The 25,604-nt window shown below is 53.4% G+C and overlaps 1 protein-coding gene across 1 annotated transcript; it reads left to right on the plus strand.

Annotated features, from left to right (window-relative positions):
• TTC34 (tetratricopeptide repeat domain 34) lies at positions 1-24,980 on the plus strand. The gene is made up of 9 exons (XM_015099268.4): positions 1-143; positions 997-1,820; positions 8,952-9,786; positions 11,118-11,343; positions 12,464-12,668; positions 13,333-13,499; positions 18,296-18,566; positions 19,348-19,562; positions 22,434-24,980. Exons 2-9 carry the CDS (start codon positions 1,040-1,042, stop codon positions 22,959-22,961), a joined length of 3,228 nt encoding a protein of 1,075 aa, XP_014954754.3. The 5' UTR covers positions 1-143; positions 997-1,039; the 3' UTR covers positions 22,962-24,980.
• Positions 24,981-25,604: the final 624 nt, after the last annotated feature.

The raw sequence follows: 25,604 nt of genomic DNA on the forward strand, positions 1-25,604 counted from the left end.
GGGCGCCTCTGACAGCCCTCCGAGAGCCCAAATCCGCGGACCCTCCGCCGGAGCCGCGTCCACAGCCCCTGCTCCTGCCGCCCCCAAATCTGGGTGGCGAGCCTTTTCCTTCCCCGCGCACCCCGCACAGCCTCGGAGCACAGGCGAGTGTGAACGGGTGTGCACGCTGGGAGCCACCTGCGTGTGTGCCGTGTGTGTGCATATGCATGTGAGTGCGTGCGTGTGTGCACACGGGTGTGTGTCTGTGTCTCGGTGTGTGTCACAGAGCAAACATTAGGTAGGGGGCTTGTTTGCAGGCACTTGGGAACCAGGAGAGAAATCCCCAGCCAGAGAGCCATTCTTCAGGTGGGAAGGTCTGGGGGCAGAGAGAGGCCTTCTGCAGGATTGGTCCTGGAACTGACCTCAAGAACTGCCCCCCTCACCAGCGTGGCTCCCCACCCCACCCAAGAGCTGGCCAAGTGCCCCTCACCACCCCAGCCCTAACTGCACCACCCCCTCCCCCCACCTTGCCCAGGTGTGGGAGGTGGGCAGGGCTGTGGTCCTGAGGCTGGGAGGTCAGTGGAAACTCAGAGCCCTGAGAAGGCGTAGGGGATGCCCGTGTGACCCAGATTGGCGCTGGGAGGGCCCATCTTCCTGAAAGGCTCTGTGCTAGGAGGGGCAGCAGTTGGAGTGAGGGCCAGAGGTCCCTGACCCCTCAGGTTGCCCGATTCCTCCCCATGTGGATACTCAGAAGTCAGATGTCCCTTGAGTGTTGATCACTGAGTGGGAAAACAGCGACTGGGGGCCTGGCCTGGGAGATGTGCCCCAGCCCGGCGGAGACGCCTGCGGCAGGCACCCCAGTCACCCCTTGGTGGCTGAATTCACCTTGTCTTCATTCGGGGGCTCCACGCTGACCCTGAGGTCTCAGTGGGAAGGGGCAGGGGGCAGCCCTGAAGCAGGACGGGGGGGCCGTAGGCCAGGTGGGCCACCTATGTGCTAACCATACTCCCCCTCCAGGTGCTGTGAGGATGGACACAGGCCCACCGGAGGTGAGGGCGTGATGTCGGCCCAGGAGCTTGTGGCCTGCCTCTGCCGAGAGGGTGACCAGCACCTGGCCCTGGGGGAGACCCCGATGGCCACCGCCTTCTATCTGGCTGCCTTCAGCTGCCACGCTCCCTCGGCCCTGCGGAGCATCCGAGCCGTCCTGCCCGAGACCCGGGGGTCATCTGTGGTGGCCACCCTAGAGGCCTGGTGCCGAGGTGACAGCCAGATCCCAGCCATCCACTGGGACGGTATGGCGGTGGTCTCCCTGACAGGGGCCCTGGCCTGCGCCTTCCTGGCTACCCTCTGCCCCGACCACCCCATTGCGGCCCTGCACTCCCTGGCTGGCCTGTTGGCACACGGGCACCACAGGGAAGTGGTGCGGCGCTGTGGGGTCCTGCTGGGCGCCCACTCCCAGCAGAGCCTGGAGTTGCGGCTGACCCGCGCCCTGGCCTGGGTCCTGTCCAGAACACAGGTGCACACCGGGGTGGCTGACTACCTCCAGGCCTTCGTGGAGAGCGCTGATCAGACCGTGGCCTTCATTCACACGCATCAGCAGCCCTACCTCCCTGCTCTGGTCAGAGCCCTCCAGGACTACATCTCAGAGCATCAGGAGGCTGGGGACGATGCCAGCCAACAGGTGACCAACTGCCAGGGACTCCTTGTAGCCCTGGACCCTGGGGGCATCTGGAGCATCACCCTGTCGCCTGAAGCCCTGCTCCAGCACGGCAGGTATGAGGACTGCCGGGCAGCCTGCAGCCAGGCCCTGGAGGCCGCCCCAGCGGGTCGCAGACCCCAAGGTAGGCATGCCCTCCACACCCACCAGGGACGAGGTCACAAGCTGCTCCTGCTGTAGCTTCACTGCGTGGTTAAGTCTTGCCTATGGCGGGGGTTGTGCTGGCTTTGGGGACACCACAGTGACAGAACAGACAGGCTCCTGACCTTACAGAGCACCAAGAAAGAAAATCTGTGCTTTGAGAAAGCACTGTGCGACTGTGCACGGTGCTGTTTTAGCCTGCTGGTCAGGGAAGGCTTCTTGGAGGAGGCATCATTTGAGCTGAGACTGAAGGATTGGCAGCAGAAACAGGATGTGAGAAAAAACTTGGGGTGTCCATGCCGCTGAATGGATCCAGCATGGCTGGCAGGGAGTGGTGGGTGGGGGCAGAGGGCAACAGAAGGCTCTAAAGGCAGTAGCCGTGGCTAAGCCCTCTGGCTGAGGACTTTGGATTTTCTCCTCAGAGCAGCAAGAAGTCAGGGAGATGTTACACTGGAGTGAGGTGCTCTGAGTTGCATTTTTCAAGTCTCTGTCTGCTGTGCACAGAACATGCCCTGGGGGCCAGACTGAGAAGAGAAACTGCCAGAGGCTGGATGCAGTCCAGGTCTGAGTCATCACTGAGACAGAAATGATAAGACTGGCCGGATGTAGTGATGGGGTGGGCGGGGGGCGGGGGCGGTGCACAGGGAAGGATCTTTAAGAGTTCACCTTCAGCAGCTGGATGGCAGAGGACAGAGAAGAGCGGACAGGGAAGGGGGCCTCAAGGGATGGAGACACCCCCAGTTTGAGATGCTACTCCTGCCCGAAAGCAGTGGGGCCATGGTTGGGAGCACCCGGGAGCCACACACCAGCCTGCCACCCCACTCCCAACTCCCTGCCACCCGTTGGCCTCCCTGTGCACATGTGGGGGTGGTGGTCATACCCATTTCTAAAGGTTACTGGGCAGATTCAGTGAAACTGTGTATCAAACCCTGAAAATGGTGTCACCACTAAGTGCTCTCCAATCACCCACTAAGTTCTTCCAAAATGTTCCTTGAGTCCATCAATTGGATGTGTAGGTAGGCAGCTGGACACATGAGCCTTGAGATCCTGAGGTCATGATCTCAAGGTGTTTGGGGATCATCCACACTAGGAAGAGATTGATGGTCATGGTCCAGATCGGGAGAGCCCCCAGGACAGAGTGGGGCAGCTGGACACCTAGAGGCAGGGGCCAGGAGCTGCCGCTCAGTGAGAGGACCCATTGTGCAGGTGTGAGAAGCATTTGTGCACGGCACCGCACAGCACCACTGGAAGCTGGCTGCAGGCATAGCCATTCCACCGATGGGGCCAGCAAGGGCACACGGAGCGTTCACAGAGGCTGGAATGTGGCCCTCCCGTGCTCCTAACTAGCCACCACACTGCTCCCCACAAAAGAGGACCCGGCAAACAGGACAGGAAGACAAGAAGAAGGAGGGAACTCGGGAGCCCGCAGGGTGATGACATAAGATGAGATAAAGAGCTGCCTCTGCCAAATCCATGCACAGGGGGCAGGGCATGTCTGTCCAGTGTGCCTGCGAGGCTCCTGGTGATGCCAAGGTGAGACAGGAACCAGACAGAACTGAAAAGTGAGCAGATTTCTTTCTAGGAATATGCCAGAGCAGACACCCTGCAGTCCTCCTACTATCAACAGAGTCACAACAGAATCCTGAGTAGGAGGCCCTTGGTGCCCAAAGCACAAACACACAGTGGCCTGTGAGCTGGGGTCGTTCAGCAACTCCCGGGATGAGGGGCAAGTCTTTCACTTTAATGGCCAGTAGAGCCCCTGCAGGTGCCTCAGTGGGCACCTGAGGCATTGCCTCTTCTGCAATGCAGAAGATTCAGGTTCAATCCCTGGGTCAGGAAGATCCCCTGGAAGAGTGCATGGCAACCCACTCCAGTATTCTTGACTGGAGCATTCCATGGACAGAGGAGCCTGGCAGGCTATAGTCCACGGAGTCACAAAGAGTTGGACAGAGTGAACGACTGAGCAAAGAGGGGTTCAGAGGAACCTCTGATTTATAGCCAGTTGGTCAGAAGAACCAGTGACAACCTGGATGTATTGGTGTTCCCTGGTGGCTCAATGAGTAAAGAATCCGCCTGCAGTGCAGAGATCTGGATTCAATCCCTGAGTTGGGAAGACCCCCTGAAGAAGGAAATGACAACCCACTGCAGTATTCTTGCCTGGAAAATCCGATGGACAGAGGAGCCTGGCAGGCTACAGTCTACTGGGTTGCAAACATCTGGACATGACTGAAGCAACTGAGCACAAAAAAACAGAGCACCTACAGAAATCCACAACCTCCAATGGAGGCCGCAGCCTCAGAGAACTTGTTCTAGAAAAACTCTGCTCCCCACCCCCTAGAGATGGCAGGAAGCTGTCTGTCCTGCCTGGTCTCTGACATGGACAGAAGAACCTTCCCTACAATCACCACCTTAATTAGCCCAAAGTCACTTCCGTCACTGGGAGCCACCTTATCACACCCGCACAACCACGGCTTACTATGTGAATGAATACATTTTGCTAAAACAGACTTTTTACAAATGTAGATTCCTATAACAAATGCATTCTATTCTCAAGGCTACTTATACAAAGTCCCTGGAAACATTGAACAAAGTCTTCCATATTTGGGAATATCTTCAGTCCTTTTTAGTGGGTAGAGTTACAGGGAATAGTAGTGCTGGAGAAGACTCTTGAGAGTCCCTTGGACTGCAAGGAGATCAAACCAGTCAATCCTAAAGGAAATCAATCCTGAGTATTCATTGGAAGGACTGATACTGAAGCTGAAGCTCCAATACTATGGCTACCTGATATGAAGAGCCGCAGAAGTGACCCCCGACAAGACCAACAGAACTGCCAGTTCAACCCAAATTGAAGAAGAATCATGGCAAATAGAAAACTCTTTTCATTGGAAAAGACCCTAATGCTGGGAAAGATTGAGGGCAGGAGGAGACAGGGGCAACAGAGGATGAGATGGCTGGATGGCATCACCAATTCAATGGACATGAATCTGAGCAAACTCTGGGAGAGAGTGAAGGACAGGAGAGCCTGGCGTGCTACAGTCCATGGGGGTCACAAAGAGTTGGACAAGGCTTAGCGACTGAACAACAGCAACAATACAGACACTCAACGCATGAGGACAAGACGCAGAACAAGAGTCACGTCTCCCAGGGGTCGAAGTTCCCTGGCTGCTTACCTTTGGAAAGTCCCCGGCAGCCATCTCCTGTCTGTTCAAGATTCCTCATTAAGAACTACTGGGGTAGGTGAGAGACATAGCCATAGTTCACCCAGCATGGAAACAGAGCTGGCTTGGCCTTGAGATTAGCTGGGACCAGCAGAAAACAGTGGAAGTGATGCTGTGTGGTTCTGGAAGCCAGGCTCCATCTCTATCCTCCTGGAACCTCCCCAGTGCCATGCATGGAAGGTAACTAGCGAATCACAAAGGCACACACTAGGAGGGAGGCTCAGCCCATGGCCAACACCAAAACCCCAGACATGTGAGTGAGGCCACCTTACACCTGCCTGCCCAGTCAAGCCACCAGATGGCTTCAGCCACAGAAGTGATCCCCGACAAGACCAACAGAACTGCCAGTTCAGCCCAAATTGAAGAAGAATCATGGAAATAGAAAACAGTTGTTGTTTTAAGTCACTAGGTTTTCTGGCAATTTGTTACACAGCAACAGTAACAACTGCATACTGAGTCTTAGCATTGGTTTTTGATGCATCCTTTAACCAAAACTGACTTAAATAATACAGGACTTATAGGGTTATGTTTCCATAATAATATAATTTACAACATTCATTAATGGAAGAAAAAAGAAATTAGGGAATAAATTAGGGGAAAGTATTGTATAATATTTAACATCTCCAAAATTTAAACAACCAGGAATAGAAGAAATCTTACTTAATTGGAAAAGATAAAATCTATCAAAACCTACCAAAATATCATACTTAATGGTGATATTTTAGAACCAAGAATGTGGTGGCTGCCCACTCCCCCATTTATACATCACTGCACTAGAGATGCTAGCCAATCCAATAAGGGGAAATAATAAGTCTAGAAAGAAAGAGATAAAGCAACCATTATTTCGGACAATATGATTAGCTATGTAGAAAACCCAATAGAAACAACAAAAAATGTATTAGATATAGGAGTAGAATTTAACAGGAGATACAAAAAGTATTTATGTTTACAGACACCAACAATGAATAGGAGCTTAATGGTTTTAAAGTACACCTTTTACTGTAGCATAAAATAATTTATTTCAATGAGTCATATGACTTTATCAAGAACACTGTAAAAATTTATTAAAAGAGAGTAAATAATGCCTCTGTAAGCAGAGAGATAGCCAATGTCTGTCTACTGATAGAAATATTTGATAAGATAGAAGAAGAGCAAAGGGCCAATAATAGACAAGACAAAGAAGAAGGAGTAAGAGCAGAAAGAGAAGGGGAGCGGGGAGGGGAGAAGATGGAGAAGACAGTGGTATAAGATTTTCTCTACCAGTTAATGCAAAGCTATACGGCTGCAGTCCTGGGGTTGCGAAGAGTCGGACACGACTGAGTGACTTCACTTTCACTTTTCACTTTCATGCATTGGAGAAGGAAATGGCAACACACTCCAGTGTTCTTGCTTGGAGAATCCCAGGGACAGGGGAGCCTGGTGGGCTGCCGTCTATGGGGTTGCACAGAGTCGGACACAACTGAAGTGACTTAGCAGCAGCATACTAATCAATACAGAAAGATATTGGCTTAAGAAATAGATGAACTAATAAAACAAATTAGAGAGGCCAGAAACAGACCTATAATTATCTGGAACTTACTCTATGAGAGTGAGCATTGCAAAACTACAGGGGAAAAAAAGAGGACCATGATTCAATGCATAGTACTGATTCTCTACCTCAAATCATGCAAAAAAAAGTAAATTCCAGGTGAATTATGTTAACAGCTAAGCTTTACATTTTCTAAAAGAAAATATGAGAGACTATCTTAAGGTTCTGTGTACAGCTAGGCTTCTTAAGATGCAAAAGTAATGGAAACAATAAAGAAAAATTTGATACATTTGATTGAATTGAAATTTTTAAATTTCTATTTTGCCCATAATTGTAGAAAATGAGAGGACAATCCACAACAGAGAGAAAATATTTGCAAAATATTCAGTGGATAAAAGATGAGTACCCAGAGTATTTGCAGAATTCCTACATATCCATAAGGGAGAAAAAATCCAGTATAAGATCTGGCAAATGCATTTCCCAAAAGAGAAAACACAGATGGCTAATAAACATGTGGAAAATATTCAACATCATAGTAATGATACAAATGCAAATTAAAACAATGAGATACCACTTTCTCTACCCACCAGATTGGCAGGAAAGTATTTTTAAATAAATGAGCCTCACCAGCAATCAGGAAAATGAAAATTAAAACAACAGTGGTAACATTATAGCATGTTATATCCCCTCACCACCAGATTGTCAAATTTTTTAAATCTAACAATAAAAGATTCTGGATTTCAATAATGTTGAACTGGCTGGACTAAACTGTGTGTCCCACAGATAATTATAAAATTGGGGCAAAATATAAAATGAAAATATTTGGCAGTTCAACAGTGACCAAATGCAGGCAGAAACCAGAGACTGGCCCTAAAAGATGAAGACTAGAGAGGGTGAGATTTGTAGTTTTGCAGCTGTTCAACTCCTCAATCCACGTAGGACAGAAAGTTACCATTTTACTCATTTGAGATGTCATATAACAGAAACTAGGGATGAAAAAAGTAGTTGCAAAGTTAGAGGGGAAATCCTAAAAAGGAGAGAGCCACATTCAGGGAGGAAAAGAGATAAGACCCCCAAATCTATGTATTGCTGTTTTTCATTGTTCGGTCACTAAGTCATGACCCCATGGACTACAGCACACCAGGCTTCCCTGTCCATCACCAACTCCAAGAACCTGCTCAAACTCATGTCCATCCAGTCAGTGATGCCATCCAACCACCTCATCCTCTGTCATCCCCTTCTCTTGCCTTCAATCTTTCCCAGCATTAGGGTCTTTTCCAATGAGTCAGCTCTTCCCATCAGGTGGTCAAAGTATTGGGGTTTCAGCTTCAGCATTAGTCCTTCCAATGAATATTTAAGGTTGATTTCCTTTAAGAATGACTGGTTTGGTCTTTTTGCAAGGAGATTAAATCTGTATATTAAATCCACTTAAATCCTTGGCTGTCCACTGACCTGCACACACAAGAGAGACTGGGTGGCCTGAAAAAGTAACAGCTGGAAACTGCAAGAACTAAATGGGATTTTCAGCTGTTGCCCACTTGAGAAGACAGAATTTGGAGTTTGATCCTAGCCAGTTTCAGTTCACTCACTCAGTCATGTCTGACTCTTCACAACCCCGTGGACCACAGCACGCCAGTCCTCCATGTCCATCACCAACCCCCAGAATCTACTCAAACTCATCTCCCATTGAGTCAGTGATGCCATCCAACTGTCTCATCCTCTGTCATCCCCTTCTCCTCCTGCCTTCAATCTTTCCCAGCATCAGGGTCTTTTCAAATGAGTCAGCTCTTCCCATCAGGTAGCCAAAGTATTGGAGTTTCAGCTTCAACATCAGTCCTTCCAATGAACGCTCATTGCCTGCTAAAACAAAATTCAATTCTCTTCAAAGAAACATAACTGAACCCAGAGTCTCTACAAAAGATCAACCAGATGTCTAGGGTACAATTTTTAAAATTACTAAACATGCAAAGAAACAAAAATAAAAGGTGAGCCACAGTCAGGAGATAAAGAAGTCAACAGAAATTGACCCCCGGGTTCCCTGGTGGCTCAGCGGTAAAGAACCCACCTGCCAATGCAGGAGACACAGGTTCAGTCCCTGAACCAGGAAGATCCCACATGCCTCAGAGCAACTAAGCCTGTGTGCCACAACTATTGAGGCTGTGTTCTAGAGGCCAGGAACCGTCTGAGGGGCTCCCAGCCTCCTGACAGCCCTCATCCTCTTCATGCAGTGTCCTTGGCCACTGAGAGACTCCAGGGGCTTGGCATGAGACGCTTCAGAGGGTCCTCCACTGGAGGGTTGGAGTCTACAGGCGGCTCCCCTGGAGGACATGGCCCAGCAGACAGACCAACGCCTCTATTCTCTCCCCAGGTGAGCGTCTGGCCACCCTGTTGGTCACTCGCGCTGCAGCGACCTTTTTCCTAGACAGCGGGGCCCAAGACCTGCTTCGGGACCTGCACCGGGCCTTCCGCGAGAGCCCCTCGGGCGCTCGGAGGCAGTTCGAGGCCGTGCTCTCCGCCGGGGACCGGGAGCGCTTGCACGCCCAAGTGCAGGAGGCTGTGGACCTGGGCTTCTCCCACTTTCAGGAGACCGTGCGGAGTCGCCCCGAGCTCCGCGAGGACTCTGGCCGTGAGCTGCTGGTCCCGGTGACCCGCGCGCTCCGGGTCCTGTGTCGAGTCGCCCCGCCCGGGGCGCGCCCGGCGCTGGGCGCCCGACTGGCTGAGTGCCTGCTGCTGGCAGGGGACACGGCGGGCGCCCGCGCGCTGTGCGAGCGCTTGCTGCGGCCCTCGCGCACCGGGGACCGTGCCGGGGACCGCGCGCCCCTGATGGCGCTGCGCGGCTTCTGCGCGCTACACTCTGGCGACTCAGGGAGCGCCCAGGAGGATTTCCAGGCGGTGGTGGAGCTGGGACCGCCGCACCTGAGCGGCTGCGTGCGCGCCCTGTGCGGCCGCGGACTGCTGCGAGTGCTGGCGGGCAACGCCTTCCTGGGGGCACTGGACTACGTTACCGCCTGCCGCCTAGGCCCCGAGGAAACTCTGCTTGTCACCAAGACCTACGTGCCCTGGAACCAACGGGGGCTGCTGCTGACCGTGCTGCGCGAAGAGGGCCGCAAGATGCTGCAGGGGAGGCCAGAGCCAGGACCCAAGAGCTGGCCGGGCCGCCGGACTAAGGCCGCGGAGACAGACAGCCGCGCTGTGCAGGAAGGGTAAACACTAGTCCCGCACACACACCTGGGGCTGCTGCTTCATTCCGGTCTGCTCCAAGGTAGTCAGGGTGTGTGCAGTACTAATTTATAGATGAGCAAACCGAGGCAGGGAGTTGCTGGGTGATTTCCCTAAGGCACTGATGGGGGTTTAGTCCTGGGGCGCAGATCTTGGACCCTTGGTCCCAAAGTGCAGATATATTATGCACTTAGAAAATTAGAAACTCAAAAATGGAAATGAAAAAAAAACAGAACTTAGCCAGCATCCCACTGTTTGCATTCCCTTGTTTCTCTTTGTCCATATAAAATAGACTTCACAAAACTGAATTTGTGCTCAATATGCAAATATAATCCACGTTTTTACTCACTACTGAGCCTGGATTCGGGTATTCCCAGCTCCTCTGCTCTTAGTTATAATGCTACCCAGGTAACATCCAGTCTTGGACTAGTCTGCCCTAAAGATTCAACAGAAGCTGAGCTCTGGGGTCAGAGGGCACAGCTCCCTGTGAGGCCCTTGACCTTGGAGCTGTCCACCTGCCAATCAGGCCACAGCTCCAGCCCGACACTCCTTCTGCAGATTTTTTCGGCAGCCCAGTAGGTAAACCTGCAGATGTTTTGATTGGCATTTCTCTGGTTGTTGGGAGGTGGTGAAAAGTTGTTTTAGCAAAACTAACAACACTGAGCTGGGGGGCCCTGGTATGTTTGATGTCAGCATCCTCATCCCTACACCACACACACACACAAACACACACACACACACACACACACACACACACACACACACACACACTGGCTTCCTCAGCCCCAGTTCCTTCATTTGCATCTCTTTGATTTGCTGGTGAGGAGGAATTTTCTTGTAGGAGATTTGGGGCCCATTATATCTGTCCCTTGGGAACTGTCAATTCCAGGCTCCAGCTGTGTCCCAGTAGGAGCTCAAGCTCATTCCCAAGAGGGCCCCGGGGTCATTCCAAGTGCAGCCTGTGTGTTATCTAGCTCTGTGGACCACACACCTGAGCCCTGCAAGGCCAACACTGTTAACCTGTTTTTGCAGAAAAGAAAACTAGGGCAAAGTGGGCTGGGGGTCAGCATACAGCCTCAGTTCCTCATCTGTGAAATGCCTGCCCCATAGGCCGGGAGAGGGTCAGAAAGGGCAGCTCCAGGCTCTGCGGCCAGTGAGCAGGCACCCTCCAGCAGAAACCTGGTCTCTGAGATGCAGCAGGAAGGGAGCTGCCTGGACAAGGTGCAGGAAGTAGGATTTGCCTGCAGCCCACGTCCTGGGCAGATGAACGGGGTGTAGGGAAGGGTCAGCTCTCCCCCAGCTGCTCTCTCCACAGGGATGCCCGCGGTGTGCACCAGCTGGCCACACTCCTGATGGAACTGGACACAGAGGATGAGGCTCCACGCCTCCTGGCAGCTGACGCCCTGTATCGCCTGGGCTGCCTGGACGACGCCCACAAGGCCCTGCTGGCAGCCCTCTCCCGGAGGCCTCAGGCGGGCCCTGTGCTGGTGCGGCTGGCCATGCTGCAGTTCCGGAGGGGATTCTCCTACGATGCCAACCAGGTGAGAGGGCTCCGGCAGGCCACAGCAGGGCAGCTTGACACAGGGCACAGTGCTGTGGAGGGCAGCAGGCCCCCACTGACCCCTCGTTCAACACCCTGCACCCAGACTTGTCCCAGCCCCACCTGGTCCCAGGCACAGCTTGTCTCAGCCTCAGCTCTGCCACCTCCAGCAGGTCCTCACCTCTCTGACCTCCAGTCTCCCCAACTGTACCCTGGCCTTTCAGGTTCTCACAACAATTAGCTGCAGCAGGCACCCCAGGGCCCAGCCGACCTCCAGCATCCAGTAGTGCTTTGCATTTGCTTTTGTTGTTATGAAGAAAAAGCCACGAGCTGAGTGTCAGCGGAGCTTAGTCCCAAATCTCCCAAGTGAACTAGGCTTGCTGGTGACCCTGTCCCAGGATGGAGGAGCCCCCAGACTCTCCAGCCCTGCTCTCCTCCCTCGGAGACCACTCTGCTCCCAGGAGCAGTGTGACTTCGCCTCCCTCAGGTCCTGTGAGGGCAGAAGATCATGTTCCCAGGGAAGAGATGTCAGACTTTGGGGCAGGGCTGAGGAGCCTGTCAGCCTCCTTCTTCCACTCTGGCCTGTTTTGGGCTCTGGTTGCCCTGAGTTGGGCCGTAAGGGTGGGAGGGAAGGATGCTCTGGGTCCTGCCTGTCCTGCTCTGGGACCTGCGTCCACACATGTGCAGGGGGCAGGGGCAGCATCTGGTGGGTCTCTGTAAAGTTATGTCCCGCCCCCTCCCTACTCACTCCGCACAGAGCAGGGACAGGTCCCAGGGTCCCTCCTGGTGCCTTCTGAAGGACTCCCTGGCCCTCTGTCACTTTATTAGCTTGAAAGCCCACTTTTCCTGAACTTCTCAGACCTGCCTTGCGCAGGTCCGTAAGACCAGATCTCTGCCTGCCAGTAATGGAGGAGGAGGTGCGGCTCAAGAAGGCTAAGACCACCACCACCACCCCAGCCCAAAGTCCCTCCCCCAAGAGCCATGCCCCCATGAGCCACGCCTTCGCCTGCCACACCCCTGCAGGCCGCTTCCCTGAGCCACTCTCTGGCACAGAGGATAAGGATGGAGCTGTCTGGGCAGGCCTCAGACAGGACCCAGTGGTGACACCCCTTCCCTTGCAGCTGGTGAAGAAAGTGGTCCAGTCCGGGGACACGGCCTGCCTCCAGTCCACCCTGGCCGTCTTCTGTCATGAGGACCGGCAGCTGCTCTGGGGCCACTGCCACGCGAGGGCCCTGGCCATCCTGCGGGCACGACCGGGAGGGGCCAAGGGCGGGGCCCACACCAGGGAGGCCATCGCCTACCTCTCTCTGGCTATCTTTGCCTCAGGTAAGAGCCTGCCCCCCTCCTCCCACCCCCATTCTGCCAGGTACCTGGGGATAAGGGGAGCCTGTGCCATGTGGAGAAGGGGTGTTGTCAGGCACCAGCGGTCTGAGCACATTCTTGGTTCACAGGTGTTTCATGACCCCTGGTCACCTTCATGCTAAGGCCTAGAAGAGGGCCCAGCCAGCTGGGGCCTGAGCTGGGACCCTCCCCTGTATCCTGGGCTCCATACCACACATCCAGGCCCTGAGGGTAGGGGGACCAGGCTGGCACTTTCACGCCTGCAGCCATTCCATGACCAGCTGCTCGGATCCTTCCCCTCTTGTACCTCCCCTCATCTCACCTCAGATGCAGCTGCAGTGCCCCCTCTTTTAGGAAGCCCCCTCTGACTGTCCACCAACTCTCCCAGACACCACTCATCTGGGTTGGGCTCCCAGAGCCAGGCTGTGTTCCACAACCAGGGCCCCCAGGCCAATCCAGACTGCTCCCCAGAGTGTCTTGGTGCCCAGCAGTCTGTGAGCTCCCCAGGTGACCCCAGAGCTGGTGCACCCCTTCCCCCAACCCTTTGGGCACCAGGGTGGGTGCAGAAACTGCTGGGTGAGGGCAGACACGCTGAACCTGGCCGTGCCCAGCAGAGGTCACATCCTGACGCCATGCCCCCTTCCTTCAGGAAATCAGGCCACTGAGTCCCTGCTTGCCCGAGCCCGCTGTTACGGCTTCCTGGGCCAGAAGAAGACGGCCATGTTCGACTTCACCTCCGTGCTGAGGACTGAGCCGGGGAACACACAGGCACTGTGCGGCCGGGCACTTCTGCACCTGGCCTTGGATGAGCAGAAGGTACCAGCCCCATGCTCCCCACTTGGGGCAGGGCAGGTGGTGGTGCTCAGGAGAGGTACTGTGCTCCTTCTCAGCCCCCCAGGAGAGAGGACGCAGGGCCAGGCATCGAGTGCGACACATGCATCCAAACCCCGCCCGCTCTGGGGCTCACGGAGCCTCACCATCACATCCCTGGTTTCAGGTAGCCTTTCGCTCTCATCTGAAGAGTCCCTGTGCTCCCAGCATCCATCAGTGTGGCTAGATATGCAAAGCCTCGGGCTTACTGGGGGACCCCACCTTAGAGTAAAGAGACCTTGGCTGCCTCTTGGGTGCCACCCTAAGCTGTCTATACAGGACCTGTGGTTTTGGGTGGTTGGCATGCAGGGGCAGAGGTGGGAGGTAGTCCACTGCCAGGCCCAGGGCAGGTACTTTCCACAGAGAAGCTGTGTTCAGAGGCAGCCACAGCCAAACAGCCCTGGACAAGGGCGCTTTGCAGCCAAGTGTGATGTCATGGGTGAGAAACGGAAACCAGCTGTCTGCTCGGATGCTTCTCTGGGTCAAAGTACAGCCCAGAGGCAACCAGCCTGCCATGTTTCTGAATTCCTTAAGGACTGGGGTCCCAGAAGACAAGGAAAAGTGATCCATCCAAGATACCACTGGAATGAAAGCATCTGCAGACGGTGCTTCTGCCTGCCAGGGTATCGCGTTTCCCCCGAGGCCACTGGCACCTGGTGTCTGTTCCAGCCTGGGCACGCACGTGTGGTTGGGAACCCAGCCCTCTGCAGGCCCCTTCCTGTGCTGGGAAAGCACCTGGGTTCTCAGAGACGGGATTCAGCCAGGAGGCGGACCCCTGGAACCCCACCCCTGGGTGCTCCCGACATGCCAGCAGCTCCTCTGAGAGGTGCCTCAGAAACAGTTCTAAGCAGAGGCTACCCCACCTTGTGCCCCCCGAACTTCCTCCTCCTGGAGATGGGCTGAGGCCAAGTGCCCACAAGCCCTCCAGCCTTTCACTAAGAGAGAAGCTCTGAGTCAGCCTGCGAGGGTCCAGAATCCAGAACCCTTCTCCCCCACCTCTAACTTTCTGAGCAAATCCTGAAACATCTCTGAGCTTTGTTTCAACATCAGTAAAATGGGGGCGGGGGGTACTTGTTCAAGGTCATCAGATCCTCAGCCTTGAGGTGGAAGTGCTTATTCAAGGCTGTCAGATACTCAGCCTGGTGCATGTGAGTGTGCTCAGCCATGTCCGACTCTTTGAGACCCTATGGACTGTAGTCTGCCAGGTTCCTCTGTTCATGGAATTTTCCAAGCAAGAATACTGGAGTGAGTTGCCATATCCTACTCCAGGGGACTTTCGTGACCCAGGGATCAAATCCACATCTCTTGTCTCTCCTGCATTGGCAGGTAGATTCCTTACAACTGCGCCCCCTGGGAAGCCCCATTCAGCCTGGTGCCTGGTCCTCAGTGAGGGCTCCATGGGTGGTAGCTGGAATTCCCATGAGCCAGCACAGAATTGGACTTTTTCCTTGCAAAGGTAACTAGCCAGTAGGTTTACCACTGGCCAGCACCAGGGTCAGGTAGGATCCAGGTCACGGTCTAGGGAGGGTTAGAGAGGACCATACTTTCATCCAGCCATCTAAGGACTCTGTCTCTCTAACACCTTGTCCCCCACGCACTTGCTCCAGGAGAACCCTGTTCCTGAACTTTAAAAGAGTGTGTCTAGAAGAGGTAATAGATACTGGGCTTCTGAAAACAAAACACCTAGATAAAATACATGACAACTGTCTTCAGGCCCTGGACAACAGACAGTGAAGACCTGCCATCCCTGAGAGAAGGGAAACCACAAAAGGGGAGCCCAGGGGAGCCCCACAATAACCTGACTTTCTGCCTGGGGAGCCTTTCCTGTTACTCGCCAGGAGGTGGGGCAGTCGGCTTGCTGAGCTGAGGAGGCAGAGCCTGGGATTCCTGGCTGGTGCAGTAGCTGAAATTTGCAACGAAGGGCAATGGAGAAACAGGGGCTATGCAGAGGGGAGAAGTCTTCATGGGATTTCAGGTGGGTTCTTGTCTGAGCTGATCTGCATGTGCAGGGGCCCCACAGAGCTCACAGGTGGCAGGAGATGTTGGAATCCTGACCCCACCAGAGGAGAGACTTTTCTGAATAACTTAGGCATTCAGCTGAGACCATGTCCTAAGTAAAGGTCATGTTTTTAGTCACTTCAGTCATGTCCGACTCTTGTGACCCAATGAACTGTGGCCCGCCAGGCTCCTCTGTCCATGGGATTTCCCAGGTGAGAATACTGGAGTGTGTAGCCATTTCCTTCTTCACAGTACCTTCCCAACCCAGGGATCGAATCAATGTCTCCTGCTTGACAGGCAGATTTTTTTTACCACTGAGCCACAAGGGAGGCCAAGTCAAGGTGATACTTTAGGACTAAGTTCAAAACTGAAATGGATCTGCCCTTACAAGGAACAAAACCAAATCTAACAGAACCAAAATGAGCCACCAGAATAAAACACAACCTCCTTTATGAGATGGTGACATAGTCCAGACTCTACCATGTATATCCACAATTTCCAGCCCAAAATCAAAACATTGCTGAACACACAGAGAACCAGGAAATGTGACCAATAATCGGAAAACTAAGTACTCAATAGAAACAGAACTTGAGATGGTGCAAATGTTGAAATTAATAGCTGCTGCTGCTGCTAAACCGCTTCAGTCGCTCTGTGTGACCCCATAGACGGCAGCCCAGCAGGCTCCCCCATCCCTGGGATTCTCCAGGCATGAACATTGGAGTGGGTTGCCATTTCCTTCTCCAAAGCATGAAAGTGAAAAGTAAAAGTGAAGTCACTTAGTCGTGTCCGACTCTTAGCAACCCCGTGGACTGCACCCTACCAGGCTCATCCGTCCATGGGATTTTCCAGGCAAGAGTACTGGAGTGGGTTGCCATTGCCTTCTCCTGAAATTAATGGATAAGGGTGTTAAAACAGGGATTATAAACATGTGAAGAACATCAAGGAAAACTTTTCATAATGAGTAAACAGATGAAAAATCATAGCAGAGAAACAGAAACTATAGAGAACAATCAAGTGGAAATTCTGGAGCTGAAATGTGTATCCAAAATTTTTAATTTACCAGATGGGCCTAACAGCTGGTTGGAAACTGCCAAAGAAAAGGTTAGTAAAATTAAGGATGGACCAGTAGAAATTATCCAGTCTGAAGAACAGAGTGGGGGAAACTATTTTCTTCTTAATGAAGGGAGCTTCAGTGACCTCTGGGATGATACCAAGCTGTCCAACATATGTATAACTATAGTCCCAGAGGAGAAACAATGGGACAAATATATGTACATGTATTTATATTAATACATGTATATGTTGTTGTAAAAGTATTTGAAGAAATAATGCCCAAAAATTTTACAAGAAGCTTAACAAATCCCAAGATGATAAACACAAAAAGAACCACACTTGGGCACACCTTGATCAAATTTCTGAAAACAAAAGATAAACAGAACATATTCAAGGCAGCCAGAGAGAAAAAGAAATATTACATATAGTAGAACAACAGTAACAGTCCAACTCAATAGACATGACTTTGAGCAAACTCCAGGATGTAGTGAAGGACAGGGAAGTCTGGTGTGCTGCAGTCCATGGGGTTGCAGAGTCGGAGATAACTGAGCAACAGAGGAGCAGTGTGAGCAATGACTGACTTTTCATAGAAACGATGGAAGCCAGAAGACAATGGGATGGCATTTCTAGAGACACATTTTGTACCTATGGGCTTCCCAGGTGGCTCAGTAGCCAATGCAGGAAATGCAGGAAACGCGGGTTCAATCCCTGGGTCGAGAAGATTCCCCTGGAGGAAGAAATGGCAGGCCACTCCAGTATTCTTGCCTGAAAAACCCCATGGACAGAGCAGCCTGGCTGGTGACACAGTCCATAGGGTCAAAAGAATCGGACTTGACTGAGCAACTGAGCGAGCGACTTTGTAACCTATAGGACAACAGCTAGAAAGTGTTAGAGAGAGGCAGAGTTTCTTGTTTTGTTGTGTTGTGTTTTTGTTTTGGCCACAGCGCAGCTTGCAGGATCATAGTTCCCTGACCAGAGATCAAACCTGTGCCCCCTGAAGTAGAATGTAGAGTCCTAACCATGGGGCAGTCAGGGAATTCCCAAAAAGAGGCAGAGTGAAGTGGTTAAAGGAGAAACTAACATAAAATAATAAACCTTTTCCGTTAACCTAAAAGGTAGAAAAGGAGGCGAAAAGACAGCAAAGTACAAAGGAGAGGACAAGTAGAAAACCAACAAGAGGATGGACCGGAGGAGGGTGGTTTCATGGCTCCTGACTCTTGGCCAGGTCAGAGGTCAGAGGTCAGCCTTGACCCTGAGTCATCAGGGTCAAGGCTCTCCTAGAGGGCCCAGCCTCCCCGGACCTCATATGCTTCCACAGCACCATCAGGGCCTCCAGACTCCTCTTCCCCTCCTCACCTCCAAGCTACAGTCTCAGCCCCTGGCCTCTGGCCCTTCTGCTGCCAGCCCAAGCCCCACTCTGTGCCGTAGTGGGTTCTTGGTCAGCATGGCCCTTCTGGAGCTCCAGATCATCACCCCTGTCCAGAACTCTGATACCATTGCTATGACTTCGCCACACGCTGCCTTGACAGCTCACCCTACAGGCCCTCCTGTTGACTGACCCCCACCCCACGGTGAAAGGGCAGGGACCAGGCCATCTGCCCGTTCTGGTGTCCCCAACACTAGGGCACTGAGAGGAACACAACAAATATGGGATGACTTCCGCCACCCATCCTGCCCTCCTCCCCTTGCAGGAGGCTGTGGACGACATCCTCTCCGCTCTGAGGCTCAGCCCAAGAACTGCAGTTCCCGAGATCCGCTCTCTGAAGCCAGAGGCCCAGGCCCTCATCACCCAGAGCCTCTCCTCCCGCTGCCGGACCCTCCTGAGTCAGCTTCCAGACACAGGGGCCAGCCTCAGTGACAAGGATGCCCAGAACCTCCTGGCTGCGGGGAAGGCACTGATTGAAATTGATGCCAGGCAGCCCCTCTGGCACATGCTCCTGGCAGACGTGCTCGCTGCAGTGGGTATGTGTCTGCCCAGACACGGGACCTGAGCATCGTCCCTACTTCTCCCATCCTGGACTCTTTTCTGTAAAATGGGAGAAAGAGACCCATTGGTGGACCCAGTAGCATCTAAGGTACCTCCCACCCTGAGTCTCAGAACTTGTGACCTGTTCCCATGTGGGTCCCCTGTGCATCTTTGTCTATCGGGAGATGCGATGAAGCCGTGATGTGGGGTTTTGTGAAAGGCTCAGATGCTTAGGCCTCCTCTTTAACTCATGCATTTATTCAGATGTTTACAGACTGCCCTGTTCTGGGTGAGACTGTCTTAGGCCCACATGTACCAAAACATCAGTCTTTACTGCAAAATCCTGCACTAAATTGAACAGGAAGCTCTCTCTGAAACCTGCATTTCCAAGGCATGTCATCACTTCCAAGCCTGTGAGGTACCCCCACCAAGGCCTTTGGGGACCCCAGAGGCTGTTCTGATCCCATGCAGCCCTACTCAGGAGAGAAAGCAGTCCTTGCAGTGACCATGGTGAGGGAACGCCAAGTCCTGCTGCTCCACCTGGAGGTCATAGAGTTTAATGACACCCCCCTGGTGGGGGGCTCAGTCATCAGGTGAAAGGTGTCACTTTGCCCCTCTGTTCCCTGCTCCTTCCTTCTCGGACTAAGGCCTTCCATTAACCAGCCACTCCCAGAGCCAACGTTGAACAAGAAATGCTATAGTGAGCTTCCTAGTGTCCCCCCGCCCCCCACCACCACCCCAGCCCCACCGTGACTGTCCTTCCCCAATCCCTGGCAGGCAGCTTTGAGGAGGCTGGTGCCCATCTGCAAAAAGTCCTGCACCTCACCCCTCCATCAGAGGCAGCTCGCGCCCGGCGTGGGCTGCTCCGGCTCAAGAAGGGGGATGTGGTGGCCGCTGCACAGGACCTGCAGTGCCTTGCAGAGACGGATGCCCAGGACCTCGGCTTCCTGCTGTGTCTCCTGGAGGCTTCGGAGCGGCAGAGCCTCACCCAGGTGGGCAACAGCACCCCTCGGAGTCCCCAGCCCAGCCCCTCTCCAGCACCTGAGGTGTGAGACCCCCAGGCCCAGGGCCCTGGGCAGCACTGCAAGTCCCCTGTACTTGATCAGGAGAAGGCACCTAGGTCTGGCCAGCTCAAGCCCTGACACCCCCAGGGTGTCTTCTTTGTGTGAAACATATAAGCTGACTCGGGGTTGAGAAGAGGGAGGGGACGGCATCTTCAGAGCCAGATTGAGGCAGGTAGGAACACTTGGCCCTCATTGGAACCCTGCCCCAACCCTCTGGTCAGACCTGGTGAGGGACGTCCGTCCAGAGAGCAAGCAGGTGAACCTTTAGTGAACCGAAAGGGACCCTGAAGGGATGCTGGGCTGGGGCTGTTTGGGTAGGGGGTTTTTCCTTCAGCTGCTCATTTGACGAGAAGGTAAGAGCACATTCCATCAGGCCCTGGGTGGAGCCACTGCCAGCACCATGGCCCTCGCATCCCAGGGAGGTACCACTGTGTTGGGGGTCGGGGGCGGGCGGGGTTCACTTCAGAGGGTAATGTAGGAAGACCATGAGACAGGGCAGTGGGGTTACGAGGCAGCTCTGGAGGTGAGATTACCATGGCAATACAGAGGCCAAGGCAAAAGACTGGAGGCAGGAAAGAATTGGGAGTGTTCAAGAATCAGGTGATCAAAATGCAGCTAGTGCGGAGTGCAGGGGAAGGGGCATGAGGAGAGGCTCAGGGTGGGGACAGAGGGAAAGGCCCCTCCCGTCACCCGCGGAGGCAGAAGCAGCCAGGCAGGTACAGGAGGTGGACTAGGGGAATGCAGACAGCAGAATGGATTTCCCTGCAGTGGCTGGATTTAACCTTATTTTTATTTTTTTGAGGAAGCAGGGGACGGGGTGGGCACTGAAGAGACCAGTAGGCGGTAGAAGCCAAGAGCATCAGCAGACCAGTCAAGAGCCCCTGCACGACCCGGGGCAAGAATTTCACTTCTTTATGCTTCCACAGGCTCTGTCACTCCAGGTCCATCAGGAAAACAGAACCACACAAGGGGTTTCAACGAGGGGTTAGTATGGAAGTTGGCTGGATGGGCATTAGGAACAGAAAGAGCTAAGGGAGCCATGGGCAATGTAGGGGGGCAGCCCTTGTAGGGCTGAGCAGACCAAAACTGATACTGAAAGTCGCTCAGTCGTGTCTTTGCTCTCTTTGCGACCCCATGGACTGAATTCTCCAGGCCAGAATACTGGAGTGGGTAGCCTTTCCCTTCTCCAGAGGATCTTCCCAACCCAGGGATCGAACCCAGGTCTCTCTCATTGCAGGCAGATTCTTTACCAGTTGAGCTACAAGGGAAGTCAAAGAACATATCAAGGAAGCCCTGAGCCGACCAAGGAGGGTGTTATCAGGACCAAGAGCCGGAGTGGCGGCTGCGAAGCCCAGAGATCTCAGAGGCGGGTCCTGGGCTAGAGTCTCAGAGCCCAGAGGAAGAGGAGGAGGGCTGTGAGCTAGGAGAAGGGAGCTAGGTTGAGGTCTCGGAGTTCACAAGGCAGGGCTGGGCAAAGGTGTGTCTTTGAGTTCTTAGAAAGGCTGGGCAGGGAGATGAACGCTGGGCCTGGCCGCCTGGAGACGGGTTTCGCGGCTGCGAGAATTTGTGAAACGCTGGGCCGTTGCTGGGCGACGCGGGCCAATCCGGAAGTAAGACGGAAGTAGTGGCGCCCCGTTTCCGGCGGTACTACGCCTGCGCGGTTGGTGGCGCCTTGTCACTTTCCACCCATTTCGCAGAACCCGTAGGTGAAGCAAGAAGAGGTGGAATACTTGCCCTGGGCCTCGCGAGGGTTTGACTCTCTTGCTGATGCTCTTGACCTCCCCGGTAGAGAGGGCGCTGCACCGAGTCGCAGATCCTCTGTGGCACGGCCGGGAAGACAAGACCACGCGCTCACCTGCTGGGTGCACTGTGCTTTCCTGGGGACAGTCGGGGGGTCGGGGGCGTTGGTATCACCTGGCTGCATGGGAGAGGGAGGGACAGCGGGAGAGGCAGTGTCTGGTTTGTTCCCCATCAGGCCTTGGGGAGCCACTGGGGGTTCTTGAGAGCAGGAGGAGCCAAGGGAGGCAAGCGGATTTATCCGGGGCAGTTGGCGAGGGGAGGTAAGGCATTTTGGCAGGTTTGAAGAGTGGGCTTCCGCCACACTCAGAAAAGGAAAGTGAGCCGGGGGGGCAGAGGGGTGGCATTGGCCCTTGGAGCTGCTCCACCCAGACGGGGATGGCCGGGGCCTCAGTCCAGCAGTCCCCAGGGAAAGAGTGCTAGGATGGACAGCGCCCTCTGACCTCTGGCCCTGCCCTGCTGCATCCATGGGGCAGAGGGTGAGACCACCACAGCCTTCCTGGACACACCAGGGACTCCTGGAGAGAGTCTCCCTGGCCTTGACTCTGGCTCCACTAGGCCTGCGGGAGCGGCTAGTTGGTTAGTGAAGTGAGAAAAGCGCTAGCACAGAGCAGACCCTGCCTTTCTGATCTGGGGTCCAGGAGGGGGCTCCAGGAACAGGCTGGGCAGAAGGACATTCGCTGTTGTCCTGGGGCTGGGCAGCCATGTAGAGCAGGGAGGAGGCTGGCCAAGGCCCCATCAGAGGGGGAGGAGCAGAGGGAAGAGAGGAGGTCACCCAGGTAAGAGGAGCTGGGACTGCAGGTGGGACAGTAGGGCTGTGAGAAGCAGGAGGACACCCAAGCAGGGTGAAGGGATTGCAAGGGGGTGGTCACTGCCCTGTGCCTCCATATACTACCCCCCAGAAGAAGCAGACAGCATCTTCATGGGGGAGCGAGCAGCAGCTGGCTGTGCAGGGCTCGGAGGGGACGGCCTGACTTCCCTCCCTCCATCCCCTCTGTGCAGGCCGCAGTCCAGGTAGCTGACACCCTCCTGAACTTGGGACAGCCCCGCCAGGCGCTGGGCTACTGCTCACTGGCCATCTTGGCGGGCGGCAGCAGCACCTGTCACCTGCGCCGTCGGGCCACTTGCCTGGCCGAGCTGCAGGAGTTTAGCCGGGCACTTGGGGACCTAGACCACGTGCTCCGAGAGGGCTCGAGGGACAGCGACCTCCAGACCCAAGTGGAGGACTTTTGCTCCCAGGGCCGCCTACTGCTGGGTCTAGGGGATGAGGCTGCAGCTGCGGGGGCCTTCGCCCAGGCCCTCCATCTGGCACCCACCCAGGCCCAGAGCAGCCTGTGGGAGCGGCCAGGCCGGGCTCCAGCCACCCACATACTCTTGTGCCAGGCACGGTGTTGCCTGGTTGAGCAACGCTACAGTGAGGCCTGGACAGCGGCTGAGGCCGGCCTCCTGTTGGACCCAGAGCACAGCGGCCTGAAGAGGCTGAAGGCGAGAATCCGGAGGGAGGCGTCCTCTGGCTGCCGGCTCCACTGACCAGCCACCTGCCTGGAGCAACCATCTTAGGAAGCTCAGAGCCTCTTTCCTGAATAGCAACCTGGTCCTCAAAGCTGGGGGCCCTTTTGGCCCACACCTAGGGCTTGGGCCTCAGAGAGAAGTCCTGTTCCTTATCCCTGGCTTGGGACCTGCAGGTCGAGTGGGGTTCAGGCTGGCCCCTCATAGCCCTGGGGAGATGGTGCCAGCCCAGGAAACCCTTCTCCATATGTGGAGCAGCCCTTGACCCTTGCTTGACCTCTGGCCAGGCATCCTGCAGGGCCTGGAGCCCCTCAAGAGCAAAATCTCTCAAACTGGGCCCAAAACCTATGCTTTCATCAAGGTTGTTCTCCAGGGAAGCCAGCACCTTGGGAGGATGATATGGCCTCCCTTCCCTGCCAAGCAGAGACACCTGCCCCAAGGGGCCCCCGATGAGCAGAGAAGCCAAGTGTCTACTTGGCATCTGATCTCCTGTCAGATGTAAAGGTGCTTCCTACATAATTAAACTTACCCACCCCCACCACCGTTGGCTTGGAAAACTTCTGAAGGGAGTGGAGAAGTCCAGCCCTGGTCCCATTGCTGTAGGTTTCAAAGAAGCCAGGTCCGAGTTGTGCAGTTTTTCTCTCCTGTTCATGAACACAACTGCTGGACAGGCCATCGAGTAAAGCAAGGGACAGAGGGTGCATTTGCTCTCCTCCCCCCAAGACGTCCTGCCCTAATCTGTCCACTCAAGGCCAGAGGTCATCACAGTGAGCTTGCAGATGCCGGACTCACCACAGCTTCCCAGGAGCTGATGATCTTTGAAGAGCCCCCAACCAGTCTCCCACCCCCGGCTCCTCACTGCTGAGCTGGCAGAGAACCCCCCGCAAGTCCTCCCCACCCACTTCCACATGGGCTGGGGGTCGTTACCACATCTGCAGGTCCATGTGAGGCCATATCCCAGCCTCCTGCCACGGCACCCAAGTGGACAAGAACTCACAGGCCCTAGATGGCCTCCATTAGAGCAGAATGATCAAGTGGTTTCAATATAAATCAGATTGTCCCCCTGAGAACACAGGCTGCACCTTGTTTTCTCAAAATCTGAGGTTACCAAGAAATGTTTATGATGTGGTACAGAGACCATTACTTACTCTAAAGACAATAAAGCTGTAAATTGATGTTTTAAAATTCCCTTCAAGTGAAACACCTCTTGGATCCAAAAAGAAATCAAAACTGGAATTGCAGAATATTGGAAAAATAGTAAAAAAAAAAAAAAAAAAAAATCCAGGGAAGCCCTTATGGGTTGCAGTGCCCAGAGGAAAGTTCACGCCCTGAGTGCATAACTAGCCAATCAAAATGAAGTGCATCCTAAACTTGAGAAGTTTAAAAAGGACAGTGAAATAGAGGAAATTAACAGGCAGGGATGAATAACAGGAAACAGAAGTTAATGAATTAGGAATAGAAAAGGAAAAGAACTCAAAAATCCAAAATACAGTTCTTCGAAAATCAAACAGATGAACCAGTAGCTGACTTAATCTGGAAAGACAGGAAAGGCACAAAGCCACAAAATTTCTAGAAGTAAAAACAACACACAGGAAATTTAAAGAATCATAAGACATCACTTTTCTCAACTTTGTGCAAATAAATTTGAAGACCTGGATAAAATGTGTCAGTTCCTAGGAAAATATTATTTAACTGAACTGACTCCAGAGTAGATGTAACAATTGCACAGGACAGTTATCGTGGAGGGAAAAAGAAGGTGGTTAGGGAGCTTCCCCCCAAACAGCTCCAGTTCCAGATGGTGTCGGGGAGATCTGCCAGCCTTTAAAGAACAGTCAGCTCGTAATTGCTTTAAACTCCTTCGCAGCCAAGAAAAAGAAGAAAAGCTTCCAAGTTATTTTTTTCTGTTGAAGGGTAGTTGATTTACAATACTGTGTTAGTTTCTGGGGCTCAGCAAAGAGATTCCGTTACACGTATATATGTATATATCTATATTCTTTTTTTTCTATTCTTTTCCATTATAGTTTATTACAAAATACCAAATATAGTTCCCTTCCAAGTTTTTTTTTTAGAAAGCATAATCTCAACCAAATGAAAGCCACAAACCCATTTCATGTACAAATTATCAGTTCAGAAACACTAAATGAAGTGCCAACAAACTGAATTCAACAAAATGTTTGACAGCAAGGTACATGGAAATGAAAGGGCTTTTCAAAAATCAGGAAATGTGTCTGTATAGTTAACCACAGAAATACTTAAAGTAAGTTCTGTGGCCCTACTGGAGGCTGTATCAGAGGCATGGGTCACAAATGATAAGTCCTCTCCAACGTGTCACCTCCCTGTGCCCTTGGGTTCCTTCCTCTACATTACACAGGAGAGTTCTGGCATCTCAGCTTCATCAGCCCACCAGGCTCCTCTGTCCCGTGGATGTCCCAGGCAAGAATCCTGGAATTATTGCCATGTCCTTGCCATTTCCTCCTCCAGGCAATCATCCCAACCCAGGGATCCAACCCATGCCTCTTACATCTCCTGCTTTGGCGGCGGATTCTCCACCGCTGAACCCCCGGGGAGCACATGGCCAACACACAAATTTAGAGTCTCTGCCTGGTGCACCTATGTGAATGGTGCCAACCCAGCTTGAGCTGTGCTCCCTCCACTGTGGTCTGA

The sequence above is a fragment of the Ovis aries genome, chromosome 12, assembly GCF_016772045.2.
Source record: "Ovis aries strain OAR_USU_Benz2616 breed Rambouillet chromosome 12, ARS-UI_Ramb_v3.0, whole genome shotgun sequence".
NCBI classification, from domain to species: Eukaryota; Metazoa; Chordata; class Mammalia; order Artiodactyla; family Bovidae; genus Ovis; species Ovis aries.